Source organism: Balearica regulorum, chromosome Z (assembly GCF_011004875.1).
Source record: "Balearica regulorum gibbericeps isolate bBalReg1 chromosome Z, bBalReg1.pri, whole genome shotgun sequence".
NCBI lineage: Eukaryota > Metazoa > Chordata > Aves > Gruiformes > Gruidae > Balearica > Balearica regulorum.
This window is the reverse complement of record NC_046220.1, coordinates 28,013,602-28,027,288: the sequence shown is the minus strand read 5'-3', so window position 1 is coordinate 28,027,288 and position 13,687 is coordinate 28,013,602. Positions and strand designations below refer to the sequence as shown.

Below are 13,687 nucleotides of genomic sequence, written 5' to 3'. Positions count from 1 at the left end.
AGGGTACTGTTTATCTTTCAGTAGCACACCAACTGCAATAAAATAATTTTGTGTGTTTAGGAAAGCAAAAACAATTTCAATCTAAACATTAATTTTTTTCTATGTCTTAAGTATCCTTGTCAGTTTTATGTGCTTTTCATTTCTTGATACTTTGATATGGTTGAGCAACATGTTTATATACTCATTTTTTTGTATGATAGATGACTTTGCTGAATTCAATAAAAAATTTTTAAGCTACTTGGAGTGGTATGTCTGGAAGACAGGGAGAAGTGGTTCTTTCTAACAACCACTAAGGGTTCTAGAAATATCTACCATCTATATAGCCTTAATCTGAAAATATGTTGAATTCCAAAATTTTTTTCTTTTATCTTTTACTGCCTCTTTTCATAAGCAGTGTGAGCAGTGCACAGTATCATGAAGAGGTTTATTTTTAATAATCTGTTTACACACTTATCAGCACGAATGTTATTTGATTTGGTTATCAGAATGTCAAGTTAAAAAAAATGTTGCTTGGAGGATTCTATGGAAACCTGGTATTTGCTTTGCTGTTAAACCCCAGCTAGTAATAATTTTCTTGTCTCTAACCTGTCCATAAATATAAGGTTTGAAGGAAAGGGTTCATAATGATATTACATCTGTGCACAGAAGGGCTGCAGTCCCATTTATAAGTAGGCTTTGCCATGGGCAGTGTTTAATCTAGTGGGATTCACTGGCCAAATAGGAAGAAACTGCTTTCTCTGCTTCTTTTGAAGAGTATTCATTGTAGAATCAATTTAGAGAAATTCCTTTTGGTAATGGTGATATTTTGCAATTTCATTATGTCAAATTATTTCAAATTCCTCCATTTTCTTCTGTGCCTGTACTTACTTCTGTCAACAAGTAACATAGCTTCATAGTTTCCACAAGATTTTTTCTGCATACAATATTAATTTATATCTCAAAATACGTTACTGCAGATCTTTTAATCTTTTCATTTTCAATGTATTCTTAGTAAGTTAGTGTTAATCAGGTCGTGTCATTTCTCATGTTGTATGAGAAATGAAAGTTCTACCAAGGATGACAAAACATGATTTTTAATTTTTTTTTTATATATACAGTTGGATAAATATATATATATATATATCTCAAATCTGTATTCATATTCTTGGATTGAGAGAATTCTCTGCCTAAGTTAATGAATAACTAAGTTACGGTCTTAGCTTCTTAGTCTGTTTGGGAACATGTGATAGTGGTTTTCCTAGTTTTCAGGACAAAATTTTCTTCACTGGTGTCTCAGTGAAATTTTGTATGTCTTCACTCTAAGCCATTACAGTGATTTGTATTTTTAGATATGGTCAGCAGTGGTGAACTATCTTGCATTTTATTGTTTCTGAAAACAATGCATTTTCATTCTCTTAGGTGTTGGATTCAGAGTGGGAGGAGAAACAGGTGGCAGATTTTTTGTGCTCCAGGTACACTATGGGGATATTAGCGCATTTAGAGGTAAGTCTTTTGGAAATTTGTTCTGTAAGTTATATCAGTTACAGCATCAAAAATATTTACAATGGTCTATTACATCTAGTCCATCCTCGCCTGCTCACGCAAGGCCATCTATAGTCAGGTACTCAGGACCATGTCTGAGTGGCTTTTGCATATCTCCAAGGATGGAGAATCCACAGCTTCTGTGGGCAATGTGTGCCAGTGCTTAGTCACCTTCACAGTGAAAAAGCATCTCCTCATGTTCAGTTTCAGTTTGTGCCCATTAACTCTGGCTCTGTCACTGGGCACCACTGAAAAGAGCCTGGCTCTGGCCTCTTTGTACCCTTCTTCAGGTATTTATATACATTGATTAGATCCCTCCCAATCCTTCTGTTCTCCAGGCTGAAGTCTTAGCTTTCTCAGCTTTTCCTTGGAGGACAGACACTCCAGTCCCTTCATCATCTGTGTGGCCCTTCCTTGGACTCTACAGTATGTCCATGTCTCTCTTGCGCTGGGAAGCCCAGCACTGGATACACTACTCTAGCTGTGGCCTCACCAGCACTGAGTAGAGAGGAAGGATCACCTCCCTGACCTGCTGACAATACTGCTGCTAATGCAGCCCAGGATACCATCAGCCTTCTTTGCAGCAAGGGCATGTTGCTGGCCTGTGTTCAATGTGGTGTCCATGAGGACCCCCAGGGTCTTTTCTGCCAAGCTGCTTTCCAGCTGGGTGGCCCCCAGCATGTACTAGTGGGTGGGGTTGTTCCTCCCCAGGAACAGGGGACTTTGCAGGACTTTGCACTTCCCCTTGTTGAACTGCGTGAAGTTGCTGCCAGCCCATTTCTCCAGCCTGTCCAGATCCCTCTGGATGGCAGCACCACCCTCTGGTGTATCAGGCACTCCTCCCAGTTTGGTGTCATAAGCAAACAAACTTTCTGAGGGTGCACTCTGCCCTATCAGCTCATTGATGAAGATGAACAGGACTGAACCCATTATTGACCCCTGCGGTACACCAGTAGTTACCATCTGCCGAGACTTTGCACCGCTGATAAACACTCTCTGGGCCCAATCGTTCAGCCAGTTTTCAATCCACCTCACTATCTGCTCCATACATTATAAGCTTGGGTTAATGAAATTTGGATTTCATTAATGCACATTGAGATATTGGTGATCTGAGATTTTTGGGGACAAGATTAATTAATTAATTTATTTATTTATATTTCATGTTTTATTCCGTTCTTTAAACCTGAAATGCCCTGTTCTGACATCTTTGAGATGCATGAATTCTCACTTACTCTGTGAATCGTGTGCTGTGTGGAGTGTTTGGGTTAGGGCCTCTCTGGCCTTCAAGAACAAAAAACCTCTGGGTCACCATTCTCTTGGAACTTGGCTGTGGTACATTACTGGGTAGGATTTAAACGAGAATGTGAAGATCTTCATGGGCAAAGTGATAATCAACATGTTGGACTTGAAAGAAGAAATAGGAAGTAAGCTGAGTAACAGCAAAAAAATTAAGAGAGGAATATGCATTACACCCATAAGGTGTAATAAGAGTCCCACGGCCTCTGAATCTTTCTGTGGTACCATGGTAAATGATCTGCAGGTTGTACTTGGTTTTGAACAAAGAAGTTAGCCTGTGGTTGGCAGCTTCCCGGTGCCATGCAGACTCTCTTATGTGTGCCTCTGGCAAGCTTTGGGCAACTTACCTAGATTTTTCAGCAGCACTGCCTGAGGTTGAAGGTATGGTTTCTACCATGACATGTAGATACAATGTAGCATAATGGCAGGGTGTGCCAGCACTGTTTAAATGGAGCAAATATGCAAATATGCACAACTGAAGTTGAAAAAATTGATTTTTCATGAGACAGTTCAGATGGACCTGTACAGCCCATGAGATTCCTTGCCTGCTAAAATCATGAATAATTAAAGTTACCAACCTCTAAATAGAGCATGTTAGTTGAGAGCCTACTCTTCATTATTGCTTGGGGACAGTGAGAGTTCTCACTGTTCATTTTCACTCTTAAGTACAATGTATGTGTATGCAGTTATTAAAAAATAAAACAAAACAAATAAGATCAGTAACCTCCATTGCACATTAGGTGAGCATGTGTTCGGAAATTTTCATTAGTAAATTGACTTGGTAGTCAAAGCTTCTACTCAAAAAATCTGCTTGCCCACTTAGAGAATCTATAATGAAATAAGTTAGCACCTGAAATTAAAACTTAATTTTACACCAACACACCTCCCCCCTGCAACAGACTTCCTTATTTTTTGCCTAGAATATCTGTGCAAGATTTGGATATAAGTCTGCAAAATTATGTTTAAGAAGTGTGAACTGATAGGACTATAATTTAGGAGATGATGCTAGCGTCATGTACTGCTTCTTTCAGTTGAAGAGCATGACAGAATGCCATGTTTTATTTCAATGCCTTTTACTTTGTAGTCTGGTATTTTGTTTTAAAAGTGAAAAATAATTACATTATCTGCCATTTTCATGAGAAAAAATGTTTCTAATGTCTTCCTGTGAAAATTCCAGTAGAGAAAAATATAATCTAAATCTCCTAATAATATAAATGTCTTAAACCTTGATTGTGGTGTTCAAGCATATGCAGTGCATAACTTTTGATGAGTTTTACAGGTATTTTTAAACCTCAGGAATGACCTAATGAGAGCTTTTTTTGGTGTGAATGAGATGTCTGTTGATAAGTGTGGCTTGTCAAAATATAAGAATATAGTCATTGCAGTTTTTAAGTAAGCGCATGCAGTTATTACACCACAGAATAGAGGACAAATGATGAAATATACTCAATTAACTTGCTATGCTTTCTGTAGCACATCAAAGATTCAGAAGAACTGTTCATAGTTTAATTTTCTGACTTACAAGTCATTGCAAATATAAAATATTTGACTTGAGGTAGTAATTATTTATGTATTAGCACCCAATTCTACTTCCTATCAATTTTTTGGGGAAAAAAAAAGTCATAGTTAAAATTTATCAACTCTCATTTTCAACTATTTGTAAAAAGGATATTTTTTCATTTCATTAACCAGTTATTAAACTAATTATGCTTTCCCTCCCTCCTTAGCTATAATCCACAGCTAAGTATTTGTATTTAGATGTGCACTTTATGCTCAGATATCAAAATAAAATTAATTTTATCTTGTCTAAAATATACATAATTAAAAATAAGCTGGAAAACCAAAAGTAAATTCTACCAAAAAAAATGGGGGAATATGAAAAGAACCATTGTAGAAAAATAGTAATTGCTCTATTTGACTTTCTTCTGTTTTTATATTGCAAAAGTAAAAATTATTTGGGTTTGGAGTTATGGTTGCTAGTAGATACAGTTATGCAACAAGTAAGAATTTGTCAGAAGTTTGTCTTTTTTATGATTCGCAAGTGTTTAGGGTTCAGATTCAAATAAAAGTAGATCTAGCCATCTTTAGATCTATAAAGGCACCCAGTTAACTTTCAATTTGGGCTGTAGAGATATGCAATGCAACTGTCACACTGTGCTTGATTTATTCTTCCGTATAAGTGCCTTCAGATCTCATTTATGTGGGGTTTTTTCCCAATGCCTAGAATTTGTTTTTTCCTGCCATCCCTATAACGAAGACTAATGTTGTTTCTAACCTGCCATATTATCTTAGTCCTTTCCAGCACATGTGAGAATATATACTGTATCCTTGAGAATCAAAGTAATTAAAAGTTATCAATAATAATCTCTTTTAACTTGTTGTGTAGGAAAGGTAATTCCATTGTATCATTTTCTATGTGTGTAACTGTTGCATTGTTTGAAGCAATTAAAAATTTTTGTCAGTATGCTTGGAGCAAACTTTTGGGGAATTCTTTGATTTTTGTTCAACTTTTCCTCCTTTCTCATTCCCTTTCTTTTTCTCTCTCTGTTCAGGCACAAGGCATGCATAGTGTTTGCATTCTCAGATCCTTTTCCTAACCCCCACTTCTTCATTGACAATAGATTTATTTCTTCGTACTATCATTCCCTATAAGAATTATGTTACCCACATTACATATAGTATCACAGATGTATCTACTTTTGTGAGGAAGGTGTGGGGTTCTTAGTACTGGCGTTTGGTATGAGTTTTTTTGGTTGGGGAGAGAAATTAACTTTTGCCACTAACCTGGTAGATGTCCTAAAAATCACTGTTTTCTTCATAAGCATGTGAATTGTAAGCTGTCATTTATGTTCTAGTCTAATCTGAACACTGGATTCAGTGTGCTTCTCTTTGATAACCAGAAAGCTTAACAGTGGTGTCTTGAATAAAATTAATTTTGCATATTCATAGATATTCATGTCTGTGTTATATTATGATATCCTTTCAGCAAATCAGTCATCTATGAGCTTTACAAGGTATTTACTTGTTAAAAAATTTATACCGGACCAGGATCAACAACTGTTTGTCTCTTTTCTATTTGGAAAGTAAGTTGTGAAAATGGCACTGGGAAGTCTGTGCTTGCATTTTGTTTTTCACAAACTGAATAACGGTAGGGTTTAATTCTACATATTACTAGACTTTCAAAAAGAATTTTGCTGAATTGATTTTGGATGGGTGAACTGATGAGCAAGAGAAAGTGCCTTGACTCTCATGAAAAAGATGAATTCAACTGGTGTTCTTTTACGTAGCAAATATTAGGTATCAATATTGAATGCAACGTATTGAATTTGTCCCTTTTTATACCAAGACTTCAAGTTCATTTTTGTGCTGCATGTCTGTCTTTTTAAATATAACTTGCACAAAGTTACTTCCCAGTGGGCATTAGCTTTGGAATTGCCTTGCTCAGAGGTTGTGTGCTAGCTTTGAGGCTACTTCCTATCTTTAATGAGGCAAAGCCAGTTCTGAGACCGTATGTGGAGATTCTGGTACAAATCAAAAAGCGCACTTTGAAATAAGAAGGGGTTTGGAGCTTCGTACAAAGCACCACTCTGTTTTAAGTATTCTAGTAGCCATGTATGAGTGCTATACAGTTCCTATTAAATATTAGAAATAGAGCAATAAGGAAACTGAATAAATAGTTTGAACAGTGTGCTCCATAATTTATAATCCATGTACCTGGAGTGCAAAGAAAATAGGTGTTGAAGAGTGTTTATTTTTCTAATTCTGAGTAAAAAACCCACAGAATTTTAACTATGTAGGAAGCCCTAGAATTTTCAGCTTCTATGGCAGATTATCATACATGTAACTTAGAGTTCAGGATTATAGATCTGTATAGACAGACGGGCAGGAAGCCTGTCAGACTCACATTGGAAGTTTTATCACATCAGCCTACAGAAAGAGAGCATTTCTCTTTAGGATAATTTGACTTCTACTCAGCTATGAGTGTTTGATTTGACAAGCTCTGAGTACTTCTAGTATTTGAGATATTTCTCCTAGAAAACATGATTAACAGGAATAGCTCAGGTGATTCTTTTTAACTAATTTAAAATGTTTATTGGCAGTTAAACTTGGAATTACCATTACAGAGTTTTCATGTTCAATTTTTAAAACAAATGATGTATTTTAGGTTTGAAGCCAGTGTTAGGCTTTAACATGCACCATTGATTTTGTTTGGCATAGCTAAATTAAAGCAGGGAATGTTTAAAATGATTGATTTATATTTGCACAACACATAAAAGGCAGTAATAAGCACAGCCTCTACTTTAATTTGAGTTGGAAACCTACATGGACAATTGGCTTTGATTTGACCCTGTTTCTGAGGTATATAAAAATTCATTTTCTGGTCCTTGCCACATGGTAGATAGTAACTAGTAAGTACTTTGTCCCAGAGCAGTCCGTATTTGCTGGATAGCTGAAACGAAGAAATCAAAGTAGTTAGATAAGCTGGACTGACAGACTGGAAAGGAGACTTTCAGATTTTGCTTTGTGCATTGTTTAAGGATATTTTTGCTTAGGTCACACAGCAAAGCTCGAAAAGAGTTTGCACAGGGAACTGGCATGGCCTCACTGCACTTTGGTTCTTGGGTGGAGGGTTTAGCAGCTTTGAGTGTTTCAAGGAGGTGAGTTGTAAGGAAGGAGGAGCAAGGAAATAGCATTTCCAGCATATCTCTGTAGTTGTTAGAAAAATGTTTAGCTCAATCATGGCTAAATATAACCATGGACAAAATAATAATGTGCTGTAGGAATTTCTTAAAAGTCTAGACCAATGTATCCATCCATTATTTTTCTCTTGATACAGCACTGCAGATCAGATTCTTGTGCCAGAAGGTGGTTTATGTTTCTCCCAGTGCTGATTAATACGATTGTCTTGTACAGTAGCAATAATAACTTTCCCAGTGTCTTCAGTTCATTTTGAAATTTTTCAATTTAGATGAAAATACTGACTGAAATTTTTTTCAATACTCTGAAAAGTTAAATTGACAAATATAGTGGAGTTGTTTCCCTCCCATCTCACTATTTTTAAGAGAGACACTAGAATAGTAAGGATTACATTTTTCAAACATGGCTCATGTTTGGCCTGTGACAGGTTTGGCTTTATGGTTTTGGGATAGTTTTTCTGCAGTGTTTAAAACGCAGGATGGTGATGTTTTCAGCAGCAAATTGCAACACTGAGAGACACAAAACTACCAATTGCGTTTTAAATTTTATTTAAATAATAAAGTAAAATGTTCTAAGAGGAAGCAAGCATTTCCCAGCTTCCATTAAAAGTGATGTAGTGCAAACTTTCTAACAATGTTAAACTTACTAAAGCTAAGTTTTACAGTATCACCTGTGTTATATAAATAGCTAAAAATTTAGTAAAAAAAAATTTGAAATGAGGAAGGTGGGGCAAAAGAGACTTCTCAGGGACCTTTATAGCAAACATGGTGGTATTGAGATTGTAAGTGAAAATTCCTACAGTGAGGAGTAGAGGAGCATGAACAGTATATACATATCTTGAACTTTTTTGAAAACCATGGACAAAGAATTTAATTTCTCTTAAATGTTTTCCTACCATTCCTCTACTTTTATCCTAATAGCTTAGTCTTTCTAATGCTTTTGGGTTCATGTATTGGCCATTTGGAAGCAACATTTGTTATTTGTGATTGAAAACTAATGCTGCTTCTGGCATGGCATAACTTTGTTTTTTCTTTCCATCTTTAGCTGGTGCTGACCATGTCTTGAATTTATCATTTTTCCCTTGTCTATTCTAACTTAGTCTTTTATTTGGTCCTGTTCCTTCTGTCTCCTTCAACCTTTTCTCCTCTTCATTTACCTCTCTCTCTGCCATACCCTGCAAATGACTTGCCATGTGGTGACTATTTATGGAAAGATTTTTTTTTCCCATTTTTAAGAAGTAACTTTACCAAAAAAATTGAAGACTATATTTTAAATACTGTACTTTAAATTGGAAAAATTTTATTGTAAAGTTTAGATTAATTAATCAGTGCCTACTATTTTTCTGTACAGACATGCATATTTGCATAAAAATTATACTTAATGTATGTTATTATACTGAAAATGTCTATTTTCTACAATATATTGTTTATTTGGTTGTTTTGTAGAACAGAGAAAACGTGGGTGATACAGTGGCAGTAACTGGTTGACTAGCTTTGCGGTTTTGTGTGCATGTGTGTAATCTTGAAATACTTCTACTGTAATTGCAAGTGAACTTTGTGAGTAGTCTGCTAAACCCATATTCAATCCTTTATTCAGAATATAGGTACTCAGCTCTCTGTATTTGAGGCAATATTACATGTAGCTTAACACAGACAGTCAGAAATTCTGTCTGCATTGAATGGGTGTGCTTTTGTTTCTGGATTACCAATTGAATTGGCTGCTTTCCTTCTTATTCATCACAGTTGGATTCAAAAATTCTCGTAAGATGTGCTTACCAAACATTCAATGCAACTACAGTAGTGGGTAGTCTTAATGGAAGAGCTACTGTTCTAATTTTTCTTCTGTGTATACAGTGAAGATTTTCCTTTTTTGTTGTCATTTGTAAAGGTACAACTGTGATTTATTGATTCATATTTGTAATACAGGAGTGTTTGTTGGGACAGACAGAGCGGGAGAAAATAGGAATTCTCAGATGCTATGATGATCATTATAAGAACCTAGTGAAATTGGGTTAGCAACTTTTTCACTTGCATAGCATATGTACTAGTGTATACATTTTGTAAAAATAGTTACTATCTACTTAGTGAACATATTGAAAGTAAGTTCTAGTACACATAGTGGTAAAAACTGAACTGAATATTATCCCTTAATAATGAAGTGTGGTGTAACTAAACTAATGTCTGAAAAATTGATGCTTCTTAATCTGTAAAGTCTCCCTGTTTTGTCACTCTCTAGACATTATCCTTTCTTCTGTTCAAATGTACTGCTTTTTTTTTCAGTTTGGAATCTAGCTACTGATGGGAGGAAAATCTCTCCCAAGTTACACTTGTGAGCAGATCCATAGCTACTCTGTTCTCTTTCTTACCTGGAGCTAACTAAAATTGAGTAACTGTATCAAAACAATACCATATTTAAATTAAAATGTCTGATTTTAGATAATGCTGATACAGTACATTAAAAAATGAATTAACTATTTTTACTGTCCTTCTAGGCTATTGTGGTGGGTTGACCCTGGCTGGGGCCAGGTGCCCACCAGAGCCGCTCTATCACTCCCCTCATTCACCAGACAGGGGAGAAAAAGTATAACAAAAAGCTCGTGGGTCGAGATAAGGACAGGGAGAGATCATTCTCTAATTATCATCACGAGCAAAACAGACCGAACTTAGAGAGGGAATTCATCTTATTTATTACTAAGCAAAACAGAGTAGAGGAATGAGAAATAAAACCAAATCTTAAAACACCTCCCCCCACCCCTCCCATCTTCCCGGGCTCAACTTCACTCCCAGCTTCAACCTCTGCCCCCCCTCAGCGGCACAGGGGGACGGGGAACGGGGGTTACGGTCAGTTCATCACACGTTGTTTCTGCCGCTTCTTCATCCTCAGGGGAAGAACTCTCATCGTTCCCCTGCTCCAGTGTGGGGTCCCTCTCACAGGAGACAGTCCTTCACAAACTTCTCCAATGTGAGTCTCTCCCACGGGCTACAGTCCTTCACGAACTGCTCCAGCGTGAGTCTCTTCCACGGGGTGCAGACCTTCAGGAGCAAACTGCTCCAGCATGGGGTCCCCCACGGGATCACAAGTCCTGCCAGCAAACCTGCTCTGGCGTGGGGTCCTCTCTCCACGGGTCCACAGGTCCTGCCAGGAGCTTGCTCCAGTGTGGGCTTCCCACAGGGTCACAGCCTCCTTCAGGTGTCTCCACCTGCTCTGGCGTGGGGTCCTCCACGGGCTGCAGGTGGAATCGCTACACCCCCTCATCCTCCCTCCATGGGCTGCAGGGGGACAGCCTGCTTCACCATGGTCTTCACCACGGGCTGCAAGGGGATCTCTGCTCTGGCGCCTGGAGCACCTCCTTCTGCACTGACCTTGGTGTCTGCAAAGTTTCTTACATCATCTCACTCCCCTCTCCGGCTGAAAAAGCTTCCCCCAACTGTTTTTTTCCCCTTCTTAAATATGTTATCACAGAGGTGCTGATTGGCTTGGCCTTGGCCAGCGGTGGGTCCATCTTGGAGCCGGCTGGCATTGGCTCTGTCAGACACAGGGGAAGCTTCTAGCAGCTTCTCACAGAAGCCACCCCTGTAGCCCTCCCCGCTACCAAAACCTTGCCACGCAAACCCAACATAGCTATCCAGTGTTAAACAGAACTGTTGTTTGCATTGGTATCTCAACGTCACTTGTTGACTTTATTACAAGGATTTCTGGCTGCTTCATTTTTAATGGCTAAAGTCATTGCTTTTCCACAAATCTTTCATTTTTCTAACTTTTGTGAAAATGCAAATGTGTTTGAAGCAAACCAGATTTTTCTGCTATTGTAAAAATGACACTGTTTCATCTTCCAGATGCTAGTTAGTTTTTCATCCACCGGACTTCTACTCTGTATTAGGATTTTGCCACAAATGCAGCACTGTGATGTTCAGGTTTGTGCAAATTTGAGTAATGTTTCCATAGTATGAACGTTTTACTGCAAACAGTAAGATTAAAACTTATTTTGTCTTCTGGGTTTTTTTTATACAGCAGAAGAATGTTACTAGTGTGCAATAATTTCACATGGGTTCAGTTGCTAATGATTAACCTGTTTTGTGATTTGTACAGATAAACACAAGGACTGTTCTGGTGTAACTTTACATATGACGCATCAAAAGTAAGTATCTTTGAAAATGCTTACCTATTATAATTGTTTTCATCAAAACAGAAGGCATGGAAACCTTCCTTTAGATTCCTTTGAAAACATGTGATATAAAAATAATACATACTCCACAATATTATGATTTTTTTAAGCCATGTGTCATCTGTTGGCAAAAATTTTTGTTTCTGCTAAGAGGCTTGATGAAACGGTGCTATCAGTACTGAGGTGGTTGAGCTTAAGAGCTTCATATTTAGAAATCTGGGACAAGAACAGCAATTATGTAGATGATTGTTTTGTCCTATTTCACATTGTTTGTAGAAGATGCTTTAAGAATTGTGGTTCAGTATGAAAAAAAGGAGGGAAAAGGAAGTGTGATGTACCAACTTCTTTCTCAGTAGACCAGTTTCAGACATAATCCAACATTTAGAAAGTAGTGATGTTAGATGTTTTTCCATATCGTGTCACTTGCAGTCGGCTTTTACAACAGACTTGTTTAGCAGAGCTTGTGTTTCGAATTGCAGGCAGCCTTTGATTGCTGGAATGTATCTTATGATGTCTGTGAACACTGTAATACCCCCAGGCGAGAAAGGTGAGTTGTAATTCTACCAAGTGATTATATCATTTCAGCATCTGAGTTATTTTTACTGCTCATTGTAGAAGAAAATTTAGCAGACACTTGCTGAATTGTAGATGGACAAATTAATTGCTTAATTAAGCAACTGATGAAAAAAATAGTTACAATTTTAAAATTGTATCATGTTTCCCAATGACTACATCTGCAAAGGCAATCAATGTTGTAGAAAACAATGTTGTACAAAACAATAATGTTCTGTGCAATACTGAAGTTTCTAGTATTCTTAAGAGTATTTCTTTGATTTATTTTGTCTTTATATTTTACCAAAAAAGCCCTGTTTTCTTATCTACCCCCTCAAAGAAACATTTTTTTTTTTTATTCTTCATCTATATTTGTCATTCATGCTATTTATGATTTACTAAAAGTTCAGTTTTAATAAATGAATTTTTACTAGTAAGGAGCTGCTCTTTAAAAAATTTTTTCCTGTGCTCCTAGTTGGTTAAAAGGTAGAAATGCTGAAAAACATTGTAAAAGAAAGTTTCCAAACCATTTCTATTCAGATTCCTACTCAGTGGATTTTATCTGAAATTCAGCTTGGATAATCCCAATATCATTTCTTCAAGCTAGCATGGAATGTTCTGTTTTAAGGAACTTGAACACTGATCTTACGTTTTCCTATGCTATACCAGAATTTTAGATTAGGTAACCGAGAGCACTATTTTTCCCATTTATAGATAGCTGCCTAAATAGGATGAGGTGGTCAAATGCTCAACTGACTGCAACTGTTCAGTGAATTCAACAGCTTGAAATTTTTTTAAATTTTAATTGAAACTTAATATATTTTGCTTTTCAATGTGAAAACATATCAAATTAATCCCCCTTAATATTTGATCAATGCAGAAATTTACTTTTTCAGCTGGAGGGGTGAGGGAAGGGGGAATAAAAAACAGTTCAGTGCCTGTTGATAACTGCCTTCTCATGTTCAATCAGATTTGCAGTCCTTAAGTGAAGCATGAAGTTTGTTACAATGCAGCCAGTCCCCAGATAGGTCTCAGAGAGGCATTGGCAGATGCTTACCTCTCTGTGGGCTCTTCCTTAGCTACTCTTACTGCACCTATCACAAGTACCAGCTTGCAGACATTGTCTGTACAGCACTTCTCTGTCAAAGTCTGCATCTAACCCTAAATCTTTAAGACTGGGCATAGAACTATAAGATCTTAAAATCAAGTCTTCATTATAAATTGTATCAGTTTATATTTGGATAACTTTATTTGCATTTTCTCCTGAGTAGACTATTTACCATAGCTATGTTTATTTTAAATGTACCTCAACATAGTCTGTAAGCAAATGTAATTTAAAATTACTTCATTAAATAGCAGTTGTGTATGTTGGAAGAAATGCTACTGAGTTTCAGCCCCATTTTGTATCATCACAGAAAGTAATTTTCAAGTGACTTGTACTGTATTTTGTTAGAT

The 13,687-nt window shown here is 36.9% G+C and overlaps 1 protein-coding gene across 15 annotated transcripts in view; it reads left to right on the top strand.

Moving 5' to 3' along the window:
* The window catches only part of PAM (peptidylglycine alpha-amidating monooxygenase), a 142,974-nt gene that overhangs the window by 87,159 nt on the left and 42,128 nt on the right, over nt 1-13,687 (top strand). For all 15 annotated transcript variants that reach the window (XM_075740960.1, XM_075740959.1, XM_075740958.1 and 12 more), the window contains exons 7-9: nt 1,399-1,482; nt 11,605-11,653; nt 12,160-12,227. In XM_075740960.1, the coding sequence (XP_075597075.1) occupies nt 1,399-1,482; nt 11,605-11,653; nt 12,160-12,227 (201 nt within the window). The remainder of the gene's footprint in view (nt 1-1,398; nt 1,483-11,604; nt 11,654-12,159; nt 12,228-13,687) is intronic.